We start from the raw sequence: 20,188 nt of genomic DNA, 5'->3' as shown, positions 1-20,188 counted from the left end.
AAAATTATTATTTTTGTTAAAAACCGTAAAATTGAGTTTTTTCTTCAAAACTGTAAAATCATGTTTTCTCACCGTAACCATAAAATCATATTTCGTCAAAACATAAACTAAGTTATTCTTCAAAACCGTGAAATCATATTATCCCATCAAAATCTCAAAATTATAAAATTGAATTTTGCGCCAAACAGCAAAAATTATGTTAATTTAATTTTTAAGATATATATAACTGAAATTACCTGAAAATTTGATACAAAATCGATACATATCGAATTCATATCTTTATATTTTATTTTATGAGTATTATTCATCAAAATATATGCTGGATTTGTTTCTTATTCGAAATCTGATCGGATATCTAAAATATTCAAAATTTTATATGTACTAAATATTATTGATATATACATTTTAAGTACCTTTTCTCAAATTTTCAAAAAAGGAAAATTGGTTTATTTTAATTTTTTTAAGTAAATGTTATATTTTTGGTTACATTTTTTTTATTTTTGAATAATTGTTTGGATGATAAATGTGCAAATCTCATTTGAGGCTGATGTATTTGTTTTTTTTTTCCTGGCGGTCAGAAAATTGGTTCAATCAGACAAGTCGATGATTCAGAGAAACCAAAGCCGGTTAGAGTTTAAGATTGAGAGCTGGTTTACGATAGGAGGAAAGGAACTGTGTGAAACTCAACTCAACCATTTTGGTTCTCTCTCTCTCTCTCTCTCTCTCTCTCTCTCTCTCTCTCTCTGGGTGATTAGGGTTTTGCAATCTAAACATGTCTCGGGCAGAGAGGAAGCAATCGCCGCCGCCGTCTCCGATCACGTCACTTCCGGAGGACGTCGCCGTTGACATCTTAGCTCGCTTACCGATATGTGACTATCCGAGAGTATCTCTCGTTTCGAAGCGCTTCCGTTCTCTCGTTTCGTCGCCTGAGATATACGCGAGACGACGATCTTCGCCGGGCTGCACCGAGCATTGTCTCTACGTTTTCCTCTATAACTATGCCAACCGCGTGAACCGTTTGTATACGCTCCGCCGCAGCAATAGCAGCAGCCGCTTGGTCCTAATCCCTGGGCTGCCTCCTGCTATACCTCCTTATGGAAGCTTCGCAGCTGTGGGTTCGAGGATCTATGTGTTTGATGGGGTTAATTCTTCTTACACCATCGACTGTACATCTCACACCGTGCAACATCTCCCCAGGATGCCTGTGCCTTTGTCTAATACAGTAGCTGACGTCGTTGGCGGGAGAATCTACGTCGTTGGATATCACGATGCCGATCCAAAGTCGAAGGCCATGTTGGAGTTCAACACAGAAACACAAACATGGAAAGGTCCGATGACAGTGCCGGGGATGCAGATACGTGATGGATGTGTGGTGGCGATGGCTGGTAAGATGTACATTAGGGATTTCGAGAAGAGCTTTGTGTACGACCCAGAGGAAAGGAAATGGGAGACGGAGGAGGTGCTGAGTTCCAAGTGTTGGGGTGAGAGCGCTTGTGTTGTTGATGATGTTTTGTTCTTTTACGATTGGTCTGACAAGGAGTTGAGGGCGTATGATCCAGAGCGCAAGTGTTGGCAAGTGGTGAAAGGTTTGGATGATTTGTTGGCTGAGATAAGAGGTGTTGCTTGTTGTTGGTTGCACACTGTGAGTTACGGTGGGAGACTGGTTTTGTTATATGGAAAAGGAGAATTCTTGTATATAACCAAGGAGGTTTGCTGTGCGGAGGTTTCGCTGGAAATACGCCAAGGGGGTCAGATTTGGGGTAAAGTTTATCAGTGGTGTGATGATCATGCTTTGATCGCTGGTAATTTTATCATTAGGAAGTCTCTAGATGTTGTGCTTTGATTCAACAACATTCTCTCCTTTTTTATAAACTTGTTGAGGTGGGTGGGTGGGCCTTTGTTTGAGAGTTGAGAGTTGAGAGTCTCTCACTTGTATATCTCTTTCTCTTAAGCTGTGCTCTTTTCTTTACCTGCAGTATGTAACTGAATGGAAACATGTTCCAAGTTTACAAGAATGTGTCTTGAATTTTCAGATGTTTGTCTGCTGTGTGGCAGAGTAAGTGGAACCTGTTCGTTGGTATGAGGTCACACTAAGGCTGCACTAATGACTAAGAACTAACTATGTAGGTAGCAATTCTAGTCAATAAGAAGCAGCTCTCATCCCGAGTTCAGCACTAGCTTCTAGCTTCTAGCTTCTGAGCTTTTTGATTTCCAATATGTACCTTTCTCATAGCTGAATAAAAATAGAGAAAGATGAAGAATCATATGTCATAGCAATTTTTATTGTCTTTTATGTTTTATAAGAAACCTGTATTCTGAGAACAAATAACTCACATTTAAGAGATGATCCGGCAAGACCTGCAAGCCTTAATTTAGTATTCGTCTCGGCTAACAGTTTTGCATTCTCTTTAGACCTGCAAGCCTTATATAAATGTTATAATATATTTTCTTAACTCTAATATTTGTTACGCAGTGTGACAAGACTGCGAAATATCGAATCCCATGATATAACTATAGTAGACATTCACGCTTCACTCGTGAATGTCCTAATGAACTAATAAATTTACAAAACACTCTCTAGACTTATTCTGTGGAATTTGCTTGTTTTTTGTTGTGTAAAATGTGAAGAATGAAATAAGAAGGAGACGAATTTTTAAAAAAGAGAAGCAAGCAACTTTTTGTAAATGATGCAGCATGTGTACACGTTGAAAGATGTGCTTTTCTCGTTTAAACTTATCGTCAAAAAAAATACATCATATTCTTTTTAACGCACTAAGTGTCGTTTAAATAAAATTGCATAAAATTGAATGCTGTTTTTGGAAGCCCATTTGAGTTTTGAAGTCTCTCTCTCTTCTTTTCTCTCCCTCTCGACATCTCCCTTTACAACTCATCTCAAAACCCTAGATCTGAGACCGGCGGCTAGGGAGGCTACCGCAGCTCCGCCGCTGGTCTCCTCCTTTTTCTTTTCATTTGTTCTGTTTCGTCGTTTCCTCCCTCTGTTTTCTTCTTCGATGTGTGACGAGTGCGGTTCTTATTACTCGGGTTCAGATCTGTCCGCAATGGTTGGTTGGGTTCTCGCAGTGTCCTCACGGCGGTTGTCCTCCCCTTCTCTGGCGTCTGATAATTTTTCCGGGTAAATAGTTCTGTTTTCGTTTAGGCTTGGGGGCTGTTCTCCAATGCTCCATCTGGTCCACTCTCTGGTCAGCGAGGAGGTGAGCTTTGGCGAGTTTGAGGACTACTCTGTCTGGCTCGTTGACTCCCTGCTTCCGGAGCTTACTGTGGCCATCTAAGACTTGGGGAGTTTTGCTCTGAGAGTGATGGCGTGTGGTCGTCGGTAAGGCTTCAACTCTGTCAGATCTACGGGCCATGTGGCTATGGTGCCGTCCACGGATCTAGCTCTTGTTGGAAGTCTTGGGGTTGGGCTCTGCTTTTTGCAGGAAGTGGTCAAGCCTTTCTCAACATGAGCGATGTTGGGTCTGCTGTTGATGCGGCGGCGCGTTGGGTTCAGTAGGCGCATGTCTGAACTCGGTGGCGGCGCGTGTAGCTCTGCTTCTTTATGACTTTTCCTGTCTAACCTTGTCGGTTTACCTGGAATTTTCTCAGAAGGGTCGCAGACTCGATCCTCTCGTTCATGGTTCGGTGATGTGGCAAGCTCTGTTGTCTCTCTCTTTTCCAAATAAGAGCGGTTTACAGCTTGAGGAGCTCCGTTGTCTGGTCTCTTCGGTAAGCAGTAGCCTTTATTTCGTGCCTATGTGAGCAGCGTCTCTCTCAATCGTGGGTGTCTCCGGTGAATGAATGGACTCCTCGTGCGGTAGTGCGGAGTAGCTATCCGTGCGGCAAAGGTCGTGGCTAGATCGGAGCAGTTGAGGCATACGGCTGCGCCTTTATCCAAGATCTCCGGTTTTTACCGGGACGAGTTATCCATTCCGAATGCATTCACTGGTGCCTTATCGGGAGTTAGTGGTCGTTTGTGCTATTTTGCAGGTTAGCAAAGTCAGAACATTAAGGAAGCTGTAGGAGCAGAGTGGGTTTTGACGATGGGCCAAATCTCTGTAGCTCGTGGCAACTTTGATTGACTTGACAATGCGACTCTTGTGTGATGGTTCATCGCAATCTGAAGCCGAAGATAGACTTGCTCCGATGGAATGGATTCTAGCGGTGTAGTTTCTGATTGTTATCGTGTTTTTCTTTTTGTTTTTCGGTGTTGTGGTAGTCGCATTTCATTTTCTGCTACTTGTTTCTGTGTAATTTCTGTCTCAAACAAAAATGGTATAAAATTTAACATTTTACCAAAAAAAAAAAAAAAAAATGATGCTCATCTTTTTCAAATTTTTTTTTTTTTTTTGTCATCAACTTATACAGACTTATATAAACTCTGTGAACCATGTTGGGAAAATTTGCATCCATGTGAACGACGAATGACGGTTGCTTCCTTGCACTGCGTGCTAGGCTGTCCGCCTTGGTATTGTGCGTTCTTGAAACATAGAGAATCTCTGATCGGAGGAAACTTGCTTTCAGGAGTTGTAAATCTTATAAATAATTTGTAAAAGCTGGCCATTCTTCTGGTTCCGAAACCATCTTCATCAATTGAGAACAATCCGTTGCAAACGTGACCTGAAATTGTCGTAAATTCCTCATACATTCCATTGCCCAGATAAGCAATTCCATCTCTGCATGAAGAGGAGAAAGACAAGCTCTAACATTTCTCGCCCCCAGCAATCCATCAAATCCTTCTAAAGTACTAAACCATCCTTGTACAGAAAAAGTATCATTCTCTTTCTAAGAAGCATCTGTGAAACACCATTTTCCTGGAATTACCAGTAGTGTCGTAATCTCTACGTTTTGTGCTATCCTCTGGTCGTTCGATATTTGTACCTCTACCCAAAGTGTTGACTCTGTTTCTGCCCGCTCATCTTCTTCAAAGTTATTAGGTGTTTAATGATTTTATAAAAACGAAACCGATTAGATTTGGACCATCACACACTTTATATTCTAGCCAGGTGTGGACATTTGTGCCTTCTTCTTTACCTAAAACATGTTTTCCAAAATATATTTTAATTTATAATAATTATAACATTTATATATATATAATAACAAATTTTAAGCTTAATTTTATTTCTTTTCATATTTTCAAAACCAACAGAAGTAAAAAAGTAAATATCTATAAGTTTTAAAATATATATATTTTTATACACAAAATATAGGTTCAAAGAAATAGTATAATTGTATTTGAAAAGAAAACAATAGATTTTCATACCTCAAACTTAAAACTAAAATATATGAAACAAAAGTAATCAATTTAAATGTAATTAGAATCAAAGTTATTGTTTATTTTTTCATTTTAGACAAATATACTTAAGCAATGAGCAAGTGAATTGATCATGATTCATATACTCAAAATCAGAAACCTATTTAAGTCAGCGAGATGTTATTACTTAAAATAGGGTTATATTTACTGTTTATCCATATAAATTACAAATGATTCAAAACTAATAATCAAGTAAAAATATATTAATGAATTACTACGATTTAGTTTGGTCATAAATATTTATTTACATGCATAAAATTTCAGAATATTACTGATCATGTTTACGTATGCAGCTCCGGACTAACAACACTGTTTTATTTGTTTCCTAAAATAACATACATAAAATTAGGCGTAATTTTATGAAAATATATTATGAATACAAGACAATAAATCAAATTAAATGCATGTAATAAATTTAATCGGATTTTAACATTTTAAGAACATGAAACATTAATCTTCAGTTGAGATGAAAACAAGCAATTTCATATATCCGAAAATAATTGATCAAATTAGGTAAAAGCTAAATCAGGTGTTTCTTTTTTCAAAAAATATAAATTTTTATTCATACATATAAATTAAAAAAGGCTTAATATTAAAATACTATACAGATATAATAAATTATATACTTTTGAAATATTTATATCCGTGCATGAGCACGGGAGTTCAACTAGTTGAATTTTGTTAAAAATTTGCTTATAATATAATTTTAAAGTGTATGACAAATAATTTTGTTAAAGAAGAAAAATTTTAACTCACTTTATATGTGAAAGCAAAATTTTGCTTATAATATAATTTTAAAGTGTATGACAAATAATTTTGTTAAAGAAGAAAAGTTTAAACTCACTTTATATCTGAAAGCGAGAAATTGAAACTAGTTTTTTTCTGAAATGATTTTAGTTACGCTTCAAAGCAAAGAAAGCTGAGGTTAAAACCAATTTGCCCATCTCATCCGTACAGGTGAATATGCTCTTTTCTAGTCAGTAAACATCTCTCATCCTGACTTCCGTCCTTCTTATATCATACAGGCTTTTTGCGGTCCAAGCTATGACAGTCTCATACCCGAATAAGATGATCAAATAAGATTAAGAAAATATATCCGACTTTTTATATTTCAGGTATTTTTTTCAGAATTTTCAACTTTGTATATATTTCTGGTATTTTTTGAATTTTCAAATATATTTTTATTTTTTCGGTTGATTTTTTTGTTATATTTTCAGGTACTTTATATATAAATCTCATTTGACATTGAATCAAATTATGTAAGAAAATAAGAAAATATATGTGTTTCTGAATGATTTAGAAAATTTTATAATAGATGTAAAGTTTACTTTAATATATTTTGTTATCCCCTATATATTAAAGGAAAAATGTTACAAGATTTGAGTCAGTCATGTGTCATCACCACAATAAGTCTTAGATTCCTTAGAGAAGTAAATTGGTACATCTAAATATATAATAAGATTTTTATTAACTAACCATAAATTCATTATTAATTGGAAAATTGCCACAAATAACACATTCATAGTACCACTTTTCATGTTTACACTAACCATTTTTACTCTCACTTTTAATTAAAAGTAAATGACACTTATACCCTTAGGGTTAACTAATCTAGACTTAGGGTTTAGAGTTGAGGGGTGGAGTAGGGTTTTTGGAATGTGAAATTTAAGATTCTAATAAATATATAAATAGATATTTAAAAAAAATTTAAAAAATTTAAAAAAATTTTAAAAATTTAAAAATAGTTTCAAACATAATTTTTGATTTTCAAAAAAAAAATTTGAAACAAAATAAAAAAAAGTTTTCGAAAAAACCTCACGAACATATGGCGATCTCAGATGTGTCGATATCAATGATGAAATTCAAAAAAAAAAAATTATAAAAAATTTCGAATTTGAAAAATTATAATTCAAAAACATAAAAAAATAAGTAATTTTTTTATTTTTTTATTATTTTTTTATTTTTCCTTTTATTTATTTTTTATTTAAATAATAATTTATTATATATATAGATAACAAGGATATAAAGTCTTTTGCCACTTAGTGAAAAATGTATTTTTGAAAATGTCCCTTTTGTGATGGTAAAGATGAAAAGTGGTACTTTGAAAATGATAAACATAAAATTTCCCCTTATTAATTTTCTTCATTATTTTTTAAATAAAAATTATGGAATTATCTAATGTAGCTAAAGTATATATGAAAATTAATGATTTTGACTAATAAAGATTTGATAAAAATTATTGTAACCTCTATCATAATTTTTAATTTAAAATTAATAAAATATATTAAACAATCACATTAACCATTTAATAAAATTTTAGAGTCTTCCGTATATGTTATATTTTGATTTTTTTAAAACGACTATAAATTACTAAAACTGTTAAAAGTCTCACATTCAAATTTGTGTGATCCATACTTTAAAAATTTTGTTATGATAAGATACAAATGATTACAGAATTATATAAGTACGAAGTATAATTTAATAAATATTAAGATTAAAATATATATGTATATTAATATCTTTTAAATTAAACTATATAGTATATACCATAAAAATACATAAATATTTTAATTTTGAAATCTGCTTTGAACAAAACAAAAATTGATAAAAGTTTTGAACAAATATTGACAGCTTAATATTAAATTTTAAATTTTGCATTTTTTTTTAAATTTATAAATTAATAAAATTATTAATCCCACAATGAAAATTTTGTTGTAAGTGAATTAAAGTTTTTGTTATAAAAATATACAAGTAATAACCGATGCCGAACCAAACCAATGACTTTTCGGTTTAATTCGACATATTTTTCTTAATCCGAGATAACCGGAAAACTGTACTAACCGAACCAAAGTATCCGGAATAACCGTATTCGCAGGCTTACTCTAAACCGTCGCCTCCTCCATTTTCAGTACTGTCGAAACGAACCCTAAGTCTCACGTGCTTAGGTAAAAGTTGTTGGACAAGAAAGGAAAGGTGCATTCTTTCTTTACTATTGGGCTTTTGTACTCTATACTAAACCATTAAGACCATGTTCGTTTTTTATCTAAATATTCAGACGCAAATATACAAATATTGTCTATTGGATACTGTTCAAGATGCTGCATGTAAATATAAAATTTACTAAAATTGTAAAAATGTGTGTTCCCACCAAAATCGTAAGAACGTGTGTTCTTTTCAAAACCGTAACATTATTTTTTTTTGTTAAAAACCGTAAAATTAAAATTTCCTTCAAAACCATAAGATCATGTTTTCTCACCATAACCATAAAATCGTTTTTCGGCAAAACCATAAACCAAGTTATTCTCCAAAACCACGAAATCATATTATCCCATCAAAATTTCAAAATTGAATTTTCCGCCAAATAGCAAAATTATGTTAATTTAATTTTTAAGATATATAAATTTGTTTAGGAGATCATTTTTGTTAATTTATTTTTACAATAATAATTTTCTAAAGAGCTAACATATACTCCTTTAAAGGAGGTTTCTCTTTATATTGATTAAGATTATTTGATATGGATTCTCGTTTTTGACATATATATTTATGTTAGTTTGTATGTTAATTTTTCAGATATTTAAGTATTGATATTAAGTTGATTTCTAATTCATAATTTACCTTACTTTATATTGACTTTTTTTTACATTAATAAAAAAATATGTTTGAAATTACTATCATTTTGGAAAATAATAAAATTAAATTGGTGATTTTTCATATGTTAATTGGTGGTTTTAAATCTTATATGAACATTTTTAATGGTTTATACTCTCAGTTTTAATATAGTATATATTATAGTTTAATTTTCCTATGGATTTTAAATTAAGAGTTTTGGCCTAGCTAAGATCTCTATAATATAAACATGACCTTATTTTAACCATAGCCTTTTTCTAGTTCTATTAGTTGTACATGAATGTGCTAAACTATAATTAATACATTTTTATTATTTATTTTTCAATAGCAAATTATATTAGTTTGTGATTTTAGTAAAAACACTTATTTGTCGGGCGAAAACAATGTTTTATGTTTTTAGAAGGAAAAATAAATTTTACATTTTATCAAAATAAACTTTTTTTCGACAAAAAATATAATTTATATTTTTGACATAAAAACAAAATTTTGTGTTAGCAGAAAACTAAAAACTAAAATTCGCCTAAATGGCGAGAAAAAGAAATTTTGCAATTTTCAAATAATCATAATCATAATCATAAATTTTGTGTAAACAAAAACATTTAAGTCAGAGGTTCCTAGTTCGAGTGACCACTGGACAAAATCAATTTAGCATGCTGTGATTTTAAGTTTAGGGGGAATTACGGGCTTCGGTCCCGAACTTTCTGATATTCAAAAAGAAAAAAAATTATCAAGTCCAAATGGTTAGCTATATTTGACCCATTTTTAACCATGTTATTAGGGTTTGAGAAATTGATACATTAGCTGGACTAATCCCTAGCTGTGCTTATGGGTTTGTGAATTGGATTCTTCATCAAATTTCAATGTGTTAAAGACAAAAGTTCTGGTTGTTACTGAGTTTCTTAGGAGTTGTTTAGGAAATGATCTGGACTGTGTTATGACGTCTGATACTGACTGCGCCCAGTATTGTTACTTAGCCAAGTGGGTCGGTGTAAGTTAGTAAAAAGGACTAAGCGTTAATTAGGGATGAGACGGATCCGGATATCTAAAAAAAAAGAATATCCAGATCCGTCGAATTTGTAATTTTAGTATTTGGATCCGGATATGTTCCTTTCGGATATTCGAATTTTGGATATCCACCTGAATAGTGTATTATCTGCGATTTTTTCAGATTCAGATCCGTAAAAAAATAAAAAATATTTTTAAAATACTAAAATTTTAGAATAATATAAAACTAATTTAATGTATAAATATTAATATATCAACTATAATTATTGTTAAATTTTAATATATTTAAAAAATCTAGATTTAAATTCGGATATCCGAACTAAAAATTAAAATATATAGATTCGACGGATCCGACATTTTACTATCTGGATCCGGATACGGACAATCGAATATCTTATTTTAGAGTGAATCACGAATCTAATCTGGATCCTGGATAATAAGTTCCACCCCTAATAACCGTAGACATTTTTGGTTTTTTTTTTTCTTTTTTTAAGTAAATCAAACTTTCTTGTTTTCTTTCTCAGAAAAAGTCAGAATAATCATCAAGGCTTTACTTATTTCTCTTAGTTATTTCCATTTTGGGCCTATCAGTGTCGGTTCCTTGCAATTTTATTATACTCGCACTTGTCTTTTACAATGATTTAGGTTACTTGCAACCGAACTCTCCCCTAGAATAATTAACCTATTGTCTGACTTTCGCAGATTGGATATTCTTGAAAAGTTCTGACAATACAAGTACATTACAAACTATTTTATGTTACTTTCAGTGAAGTAGCCATCATAATTTTACTATATTTTCGTTCTACACGAAAAAATATTTTAAATTCAATAGATAATTTTATGTCGCCTCCTACAGAACTATAAAAGGTTTATTTGCAAAATGACAAAAAATAATAATTAAATTTGTAGTGAAAGGTTAGAAAGAAATATGAATAAAAATATAAAGAGAGATGAGATGTTTTTGGTTAGATAGTAAATTTATATTTTTATGTATATAGGGTGTAATTTCTCAACTATAAATCTACTTAAAAAAAGTAAGCAATTTGGATTAGACGTGTACACTAACTTTGAAAATGTACTTAATTCTTATTTTATCATAATTCAACTTTATGGTTGCTGGGATTTAGTCTAGATGACAATTTAAATATATAAAAATCAAGGGGTCATATTTACCGCATTGTTGCTACTATTATTAAACATCATGGATATTTTTAAAAGTATATTCTTCATTTAGAAAAAGATTCTTATACTCTTACTATATATATATATATAATAAATAACTATTTAAATAAAAAAAATTCTTTTCTGTTTTCAAATTATATTTTTTCAAATTTAAAATTTTTTAAAGATTTTTTTTGTATTTTGTTTTGATTTTTTTTTCAAATTTTCTTTTTAAAGCCCAAAAATTATTTTTGAAACTATTTTTAAAAAAATTTAAAACTTTTTTAAGTATTTATATATATATTTATTAGAATCTAAACTCTACATTCTATGTATAGATTAACTAACTCTATGTTATAAATATATTTTTTCCTCTTTACAAATGATAATAAAAATGATTAAAGTAAATATGAAAAGTGGTATTATGAATACGGTATTTTTGGGGACTTTCTAAAAAATCAATAGCTACAAAAGTTTACTATATATACATATTAATAGTGATTCATTATTCATTATACTTGAACACCTTTACAAGCTATAAGCAAACACCATATGAGAAGTAAGAGGCTTTGCTTCTTCGTTTTGTTCTTTTTCTCCTTGTTAGTAGAACTCAACAGAGCACAGAACAACAAAAGAACTGAAGTCCATATTGGTGTTGTGGCAGATGTCGGAACAAGTTACTCCGACGGTGCCATGCTTTGTGTCAACTTGTCTCTCGCCGATTTCTATTCTTCTCATCCCCACTTTCAGACAAGGCTTGTCGTCAACATCGGTGACTCCAGAGAAGATGTCGTCGGTGCTGCATCTGCAAGTACCATCTCTCTCTCTCTGGCTCTCTCTGGCTCTCTCTGGCTCTCTCTGGCTCTCTCTCTCTCTCTCTCTCTCTCTCTCTCTCTCTCTCTCTCTCTCTCTCTCTCTCTCTCTCTCTCTCTCTCTCTCTCTCTCTCTCTCTCTCTCTCTCTCTCTCTATATATATATATATATATATATATATATATATATGGTTTTTATACATTTGCATGATATACTTGCTATTGCTGTCTATTACTCCTCCATATTTAAGAGTTTTCGGTTTTTCACACAGAAAGTATTTTAAATTTTAATTCTAAATGCATTGCTTTTAGTGAATTATTTACTAGCCAATCAAAATTTTAATTAAGATAATTAATTTATTCCAAATTTATAATTCATTTTTGTTATCTAATAAAAATATATTAAAATGTTTAAATGTATTTTTTGAAACAATTTATTTTTAAAATTTAGATCTTTTTTTTACTAAAGTCTTAACTTGGATCATTTTTAAACCGGAGTATTTGAGTTCATATATCTCTATATATATATATGTGTGTGTGTGTGTGCGCGCGCGATTGTCATTCACATACTTTTTTTATTTTGAACAACTGTCATTCACATACTTAATCGGAATTTTCTTGGTTTTGACATAATCACAGCTCTTGAGCTGATAAAGAACAATCAAGTGAAAGCGATACTGGGGCCATGGTCATCAATGCAAGCTCATTTCTTGATCGAGATTAGCCAAAAGGCACAGGTTCCGCTTGTCACCTACGCAGCAACAAGCCCATCTCTTACGTCTCTCCGCAGTCCATACTTCTTTCGCGCTACTTACGAGGACTCCTTCCAAGTAGATGCCATAAAAGCGATCATCAAGTTGTTCGGGTGGAGAGAAGTTGTGCCTGTTTACATTGACAACACCTTTGGAGAAGGCATAATGCCTCGTCTCACCGACGCTTTACAAGAGATCAATGTTCGAATACCTTATAGATCCGTAATTGCTCAAAATGCAACTGATCATGAAATCTCTTTGGAGCTTCTTAAGATGATGACCATGCCGACAAGAGTCTTTGTTGTCCACATGTACTCTTCTCTTGCCTCAAGATTCTTCATCAAAGCTAATGAGATTGGTTTGATGGAACCAGGATACGTCTGGATCCTTACCAATGGAGTTGCCGATGAGTTACCTTGGATGAATGAGATGAGTATTGAGGCTATGGAAGGAGTGTTAGGTGTTAAAACTTATATTCAAAAATCCAAAAATCTTGACAATTTTAAAGCTCGTTGGAGGAAAAGATTCTCAACGATGGAGCTGAGCGTCTATGGATTGTGGGCTTATGATGCTATCACCGCACTGGCGATAGCCATTGAAGAAGCTGGAATAGATGACTTGACTTTCAGCAATGCGGATCCTAGGAGAAATGTGTCTGAACTTGAATCTCTAGGCTTATCTCAATACGGTCCAAAGCTTCTCAAGACACTCTCACGAGTTAAGTTCAAAGGACTTGCAGGAGACTTCCGTTTTATCAACGGGCAACTGCAACCATCGATGTTTGAGATTATTAATGTGGTGGGAACCGGAGAAAAGTCGATAGGATTCTGGACAGAGGAAAATGGTCTTGTGAAGACACTAAACCAGAAACCACGGAGCATGAGCGCTTTGTCCACTTGGAAAAATCATCTTAAACAAATTACATGGCCTGGAGAGGCTGAGTCTGTTCCCAGAGGATGGGAGATCCCGACCAATGGGAAGAAGTTGCGCATCGGAGTTCCAAAGAGAGCTGGTTTCACTGATCTTGTGAGGGTCACAAGAGATCCTATCACCAATTCAACATCAGTCACAGGTTTCTGCATAGAATTCTTTGAGGCCGTGATTCGAGCAATGCCTTATGATGTCTCCTATGAGTTCATTCCTTTTGAGAAACGCAATGGTAAAGCAGCTGGTGATTACAACGACTTAGTCCACCAAGTGTACCTCGGGGTGAGTACAACTAATCATCCCTCAAAATTGCATTTAGTAAAACCTAGTGTTCTAAAAATGGTCTACACGGTGCCTAGGCGGCAAATCGGACCTAAACGAAATGAATTTTCTTGAATGATTTTTTTTTTTAAATCGTTTTAGACGTTCAAAAAGTTGGTCTGATTAAAACCATATCATCATCTAGTGAACTATTGCTTTCTTGAACATTGGTAAAACCATGTAACCTAGTGAACTAATGCTTTCTTCTCTCTGTCGCAGAGATATGACGCTGTTGTTGGAGACACAACCATACTTGCAAACAGGTCGTCGTACGTCGACTTCACATTCCCATTTATTAAATCAGGTGTAGGATTAATCGCTCCCATTAAAGACCAAGTGAAAAGAGACAGCTTCACTTTCTTGAAACCTTTGTCGTGGAAACTATGGTTGACTTCCTTTGGCTTCTTCTTCATTGTTGGAATTACTGTTTGGGCTCTTGAACATAGGGTCAACCCAGACTTTCGTGGACCTCCTAATTACCAAGCTAGTACTATCCTCTGGTTTGCCTTCTCGACCATGGTTTTTGCGCCAAGTACATTCACTTTACCCTCTTTATATCCCATCATATATTTTGATGTTTCTATATTGTGACCTTTCTTGATACTTACTCTTGTGTTGCACAGGGGAAAGAGTGTTTAGCTTTGGGGCGAGGATCCTGGTTATCGCATGGTATTTCGTTGTTCTTGTGCTGACTCAAAGCTACACAGCCAGTTTGGCGTCGCTTTTGACATCACAGCAACTTCATCCAACCATAACTAGCATGAGTAGCTTGCTTGAGAGAGGAGAAAGAGTGGGTTATCAGAGAACATCGTTCATCTTTGGAAAGCTTAAAGAAGCAGGTTTCTCTCCATCTACCCTTGTGGCCTTTGATACGCCAGAAGAATGCGATGAACTTCTCAGAAATGGACCAGAAAAAGGTGGAATCTCTGCAGCTTTCCTGGAAACACCTTACTTGAGACTACTCCTTGGACAATATTGCAACACTTATAAAATGGTTGAAGAACCATTTAATATCGATGGATTTGGCTTCGTAAGTTTCCAAGACTATACTGAAAGTTTTTTTTTTTTTTGGAATTACCAGAAAGTTTGGGGTCGAAACCCGTTATCCCTCCTTAGGCCTTTTTTGGGAAAGCTTAAGTGAGATCATAAGTCCTTTTTGTAGGTTTTTCCAATCGGATCTCCTTTAGTCGCTGATGTTTCAAGGGCAATTTTGAAAGTAGCAGAGTCACCGAAGGCAATGGAACTTGAGCGCGCATGGTTCAAGAAGAAGGAAGAACGTTGTCCAGACCCAGTCACTAATCCGGATCCAAATCCATCTCTTACCTCTAGGCAGCTGGGCGTAGACAGTTTCTGGCTTCTGTTTCTTATTGTGTTTGTTGTGTGCATTATAACACTCGGAAAATTAACATTATGTTTCCTATGGAAGACTGAAGGGAATCGTTTCTGGAAATGGAAATGGAAAGAGTTTCAACAACGAGACAACGATTCCTACATCAACCAGGTAGAGATGTCTCCGTGTTCGTCAAGTCGACCCATACCTGACAACAATTAAGCAACAAACCAGACAGACAACGCTTAAGACACAAGTAAGCAACCATTTTGTTTGAATGTCTTAAGGATCATACATGACTATGACTGTCGTTACTTTAAGAAAAAAAAAACTATATGTAATTTATTGTATATATCGAAGACGTGTTTCGTAAAATTCAGTTCTTCAAAATGCTGTTATAGTACCCATTATATTATACAAGTGAAAAAACAAGTCACCATAATGATCGAGCAGGTTACGTGTTTTGCAAGAAATTAAACTTAGGGCTAGGCTCTCTTACACATGTGCCAAACAATAAATACGAGTAAAGAATTCATAAGATAATGGAAGGTAGGCACAAATCAGACAACGATTCGTACATCAACCAGGTAGAGATGTCTCCGTGTTCGTCAAGTCGACCCATGCCTGAGAACAACAGCCAAGCAACAAACCAGACAAACCATGTTTAAGACGCAAGTAAGCAACCATTTTGTTTGAATGTCTTAAAGATCATAACGTGAAGTTCTTAACATAATATAAAATACGTCTCTTAACGTTTAACTAAGAAAAACTAAGAGACGTCTCTTATATCTCTTATTCAAATCTTATTCAAGAGACGTTTTTTAGTTAAAAGCTAAAAGACGTATATTATATTACATTAAAAATTCCACCTTAAGAGACATGCATTAATCATGATGTAGTATATATTGAAGACGTGATTCTTAAAATTGAGTTTTTCTATATGCTGTTATAGTACACATTATCATATACAAGTGAAATAACAAGTAACCATAATATCGAGCAGGTTACATGTTTTGCAAGGAATTATACTTAGGGCTAGGTTCTCTTATCATGTGCCAAAAAGTAAATACGAGTACCGAATTCATAAAATCATGGGAGGTATGCACAAATCTATTGAACCACCAATTCATAAGATGATGGAAGATTAGTAATCAGAAAGTATATTTAGCCACTTTAGCTTTTCACTATCGGATTCCACAATGTAACTTTGTTATTATTAATATAATGTTTTTTTTGTTAGATGAATTCTCATGAGAAAGCTTGCTATTAGTATTAGTGATCATCAATTTAACGCTTATTTTGAAATACTGTTACTATCTTTTGCAACATTTATTAACTTAACCCCCTTCCCCAAAAGCAACTATTTCAATATCCTTTTGTCATCTAAATATACACATTCTGTCGTTTTACCGGGAAGACAAGCAATGAAGGGCAAATATTCATATTATGGCATTTTGTACTTATTCGTTTGGATTTATTTGTTTTAAATCTACATTAAGGAGTTTAGTCTTAGGTAGTTAGTCTAGTAAACTTAGTCAGACCTAGCCGTCTTGCTTTGTCTTCCCTGTTAGTCAGACCTCGCCGTCTTGCTTTGTCTTCCCTGTTGTAATCTTGCTCTCTAGACAAACATTCAGTACGGTTTGTCTCTCATAAGTATATATGAAATTGTGGAATAAAACTTTATCTTTCAAACTGTTACGCATTATTTTCTGGTTATTTGTTATTTATTTTTTTATCTAAATAAAGTCCGGATCCCGTAAAAGTTTTGTGTTATAAATTTTGATTGTATTGAGTTTCGGCTCTCATAAAAACACTACCTTGAAACAATATCTATCATAATCTATGATGAATGATACCTATCATCTGGATGCATCATGATCCGATTATAACATGAAAATATTCATATAAGTAAGTATCTGATTACATGTGGTTGCTTCAACTAAGCAATTGATATGTGGCAACATAAAGTTGTTTTAGACATGCTTTGTTTAAATCGATAAAATCAAAGCAAATTCCCCATCTATCATTTTTTACGACCACTAGGGTTACAAGACAATATGGATATTTAACCTCAATGATTGATCATGCTCCTAAAAATTGCTCGACTTTGTCATTTACAATTTTTGCTCGCTCTAGGACAAGTTTCTGCCGTTTTTTGTTATCGTTTAAAATGTTGGATCGATGTTTATTTCGTGTGTTATGTACTCTTTTGTGGGTTATGATGTTTCAGGCCGGCTGGCAGTTTGGCTGGTGTAGAGACTCTTGTTGTAACCTAACCAATTGTAGCTCTTACTTGAGTAAATATCGTATCCTCTGTTCTTCTAAATCATTATCTATTTAACCTCCTTTTGTGATAATTATTGTATGATTCTCTAACTTGGTAAGTAGATACCTTCTTTATCGTATATAACCCTAAACGCTCTATTTATGGAACGACGAATAAATAAATGTAAACATTTACCATGGTTCTGATCCTCAATATTTTATGAGCTCTTCCAATCCAATACAATGATACCTTTTGAACCACATAGTCACAATCTTCCAGAGCTGCATGCTCCCTTTGAAAGCGCAACTCTTCCCAACTGATAAAAGCCATAAACCGACATGAGCCACTAACGGAACTTCACGGGGGTCCTGGCTGACATCTTCAATCTGAGCTCCTCCCCTGCTTTGTCTATCTCCTTTAATTGGATTTCTAGAAATCAAAACCTTGTAGCTGATTCTCTAGCAAAAGAAGCTTTATGTATGGGTGAGGCTTTTATGGCCCTCACCTAACAGTTTATTTCAAAGTTAATGCAAGTTGTGTTCAAAAAAAAAAATGCACTCATGTTTATACATGTTTTTTTATTTATACATGTTTACTTGCTCTTCTTTCCTTTTTTTTAATGAATTTTTCTTTTCTTCTCATATTCTTTATCATTGCCTACTTCTTTTTCCATGCTGCCTTTTTCCATGCTGCCTTTCTTTTCTAAAGTTGGCTGATCTTAGTTTATGATGAGGGGCTTTATGGAAGGTGCTAAACCCATCTCCAACAAAAATGGTACTAGCTCGGTATCTTGTTGGACTTACGTTAACTATATTCTCAAGAACCCAAACAGTAAAGCCCACAATTAAGAAACAAACAAATGAAGTTAACCATAATTTCAATGACAAAGGTTTCAAGAAACGGAATTGATCTCCCCTCACTAGGTCATCCATTGAAACAATCAGACCAACACCTGATTTAATGAACGAGAATGTGAAATCGATGTAAGAGGACCTGTTTGCCAGTATCGTTATATCTCTCACAACCACATCATATCTCTACAATACAGAGAAGAAAGAAGAGTTCACTAAGATATTTTCGTAACTGCTCTTTTAAGGGACGATTAGTTAGTAATCTTACTCACCCCAAGGAACACTTGGTGGCCCAAGTCGTTGTAATTACCGGTTGCTTGACCATTAAGTTTCTCGAAAGGTATGAAATCATAGGAAACGTCATAAGTTATTGCTCGAAATGAGAGAGAGGAGATGAGGAGCGGACCTGCGGCTGCTGCTTCCACAACTTCGTTTCTTGAGTCACCGACGTTGACAACAAGCCTTGTCTGAAACTGAGGACGAGAAGAATAAAAATCAGAAAGAGACGAGTTGACACATAGCATGTCAACCTTCGAGTATGTAGTCCTCACATCAGTTACGGCAACCACATTGACTTCGGTTCTTTTGTTATTCTGTCCTCTGCCAAGTTCCATAAAGCACACAGAGATGAAGAAGAGCAAGAAGAAGGAGAAGACTCTCTTGTTCCTCATTTGGGGGTTTCTTAATTATGAAAAATGTGTTTAACTTTGAAGTATGAGAACCGATGAAAAATAATTGATCTGTGTACCTATCTATCTATGTATAGTAAAGTTTTGTGTTGACTTTTTCTCTTCCAGTTCACATCCTTACTAAGTCCAAATAAGCAATCAAATATAATAACTGATAAAGAGATCAGAATCAAATACAATTTCAAAGTCTGGCCAATTCTAATACAAATAATTCCTTATTGAGTAGGACTCTAGTTTTGTAGGAGACGGACTTAGCTAGGCATTCTATATTGTATTAAAATACGTTTATTTATTGATCTAACAAAAAAATAAGCAAGTAGTATGGAAGTAAAACATAGTATAATTCCACGGACTTTGTTTTTTTTTTTGAATAAGGGCTTTCAAATTAAAACATAAAAACATTACAAGATAAGACCAAAGGTCTAATAGTTTGGAAAAGTATACATGAAACAAGTTTTATGGATGATAGAATCTCAAACCAGTGAGACAACAAAGGTAGAGATTAGATAAAACACTAAGAAAGACAATAACTAATGATAGGAACCACGGCCTCGACGACCATGCTTCCCTCTCCCTCGAACTGTCTTCCATTCCATGTTTTCGTACTTGATAGGAGGTTTTGACTCCCTTCCACCTCTAGTCAAGCTGAACGAGCTTGAAGGCTCAGTCTCAACTTCATTCCACGGACTTTGTTGTCTGATGGTTTACTTGAATTGTAAATTAAAACGACTATTTCAATAGTATCCAACTCAAACAAAACCGAATTTCTGTTTATGTTTAGATTCAGCTAAATATTCAATCAGTTCATATGACTATTTAAAAAATTTGTTATTGGCTCCGTAGATGGTTAATTTGTTGTTTCATTTAAAAATTCCTGAACCATGTCAATTTATACCAAACAAAACATAACTAGATTTTGATCCGTGCAACCGCACGGGTGTTTGTTTTCACTTTTCTATACATAAATTATTGTTTTAAAACATAAGTGGTATATATTTTTAATGTTAATCATATACTTAAATATTTATATAACTATTTCAAATACAATAATTTTATAACTTACATGTTATAATTAATTAATTGTTTAAACCATATGTATTTACCACTTCTTATTATATATTTATCTTATTGTATTTGTA

At 33.7% G+C, this 20,188-nt stretch overlaps 2 protein-coding genes across 2 annotated transcripts; one reads left to right on the top strand and one right to left on the bottom strand.

The window, feature by feature from the left end:
- The first annotated feature begins 7,890 nt into the window (after positions 1-7,890).
- LOC103864578 (glutamate receptor 2.2-like) lies at positions 7,891-18,062 on the top strand. The gene is made up of 5 exons (XM_009142334.2): positions 7,891-11,912; positions 12,553-13,874; positions 14,133-14,445; positions 14,537-14,943; positions 15,076-18,062. Exons 1-5 carry the CDS (start codon positions 11,654-11,656, stop codon positions 15,463-15,465), a joined length of 2,691 nt encoding a protein of 896 aa, XP_009140582.1. The 5' UTR covers positions 7,891-11,653; the 3' UTR covers positions 15,466-18,062.
- Positions 16,804-19,086, bottom strand: LOC103864579 (glutamate receptor 2.2-like). Its single transcript, XM_033289875.1, has 2 exons — positions 18,633-19,086; positions 16,804-18,546 (listed from the first exon to the last, which is right to left on the bottom strand). The coding sequence occupies exons 1-2, from the start codon at positions 19,029-19,031 to the stop codon at positions 18,160-18,162; spliced, it is 786 nt and encodes a 261-aa protein (XP_033145766.1). The 5' UTR covers positions 19,032-19,086; the 3' UTR covers positions 16,804-18,159.
- Between the last annotated feature and the right edge of the window lie 1,102 nt (positions 19,087-20,188).

The sequence above is a fragment of the Brassica rapa genome, chromosome A04, assembly GCF_000309985.2.
Source record: "Brassica rapa cultivar Chiifu-401-42 chromosome A04, CAAS_Brap_v3.01, whole genome shotgun sequence".
Lineage (NCBI taxonomy): Eukaryota > Viridiplantae > Streptophyta > Magnoliopsida > Brassicales > Brassicaceae > Brassica > Brassica rapa.
This window is presented reverse-complemented; position numbering and strand designations above follow the sequence as displayed.

Bases quoted from the DNA above. Each gene is read 5' to 3' on its own strand.
- LOC103864578 (XM_009142334.2), top strand. From the start codon at position 11,654: ATGAGAAGTAAGAGGCTTTGCTTCTTCGTTTTGTTCTTTTTCTCCTTG. The intron at 11,913-12,552 runs GTACCATCTCTC...ACATAATCACAG, and splicing joins CGTCGGTGCTGCATCTGCAA to CTCTTGAGCTGATAAAGAAC. The intron at 14,446-14,536 runs GTACATTCACTT...TGTGTTGCACAG, and splicing joins GACCATGGTTTTTGCGCCAA to GGGAAAGAGTGTTTAGCTTT.
- LOC103864579 (XM_033289875.1), bottom strand. From the start codon at position 19,031: ATGAGGAACAAGAGAGTCTTCTCCTTCTTCTTGCTCTTCTTCATCTCT. The intron at 18,547-18,632 runs GTGAGTAAGATT...TCTGTATTGTAG, and splicing joins GCCACCAAGTGTTCCTTGGG to AGATATGATGTGGTTGTGAG.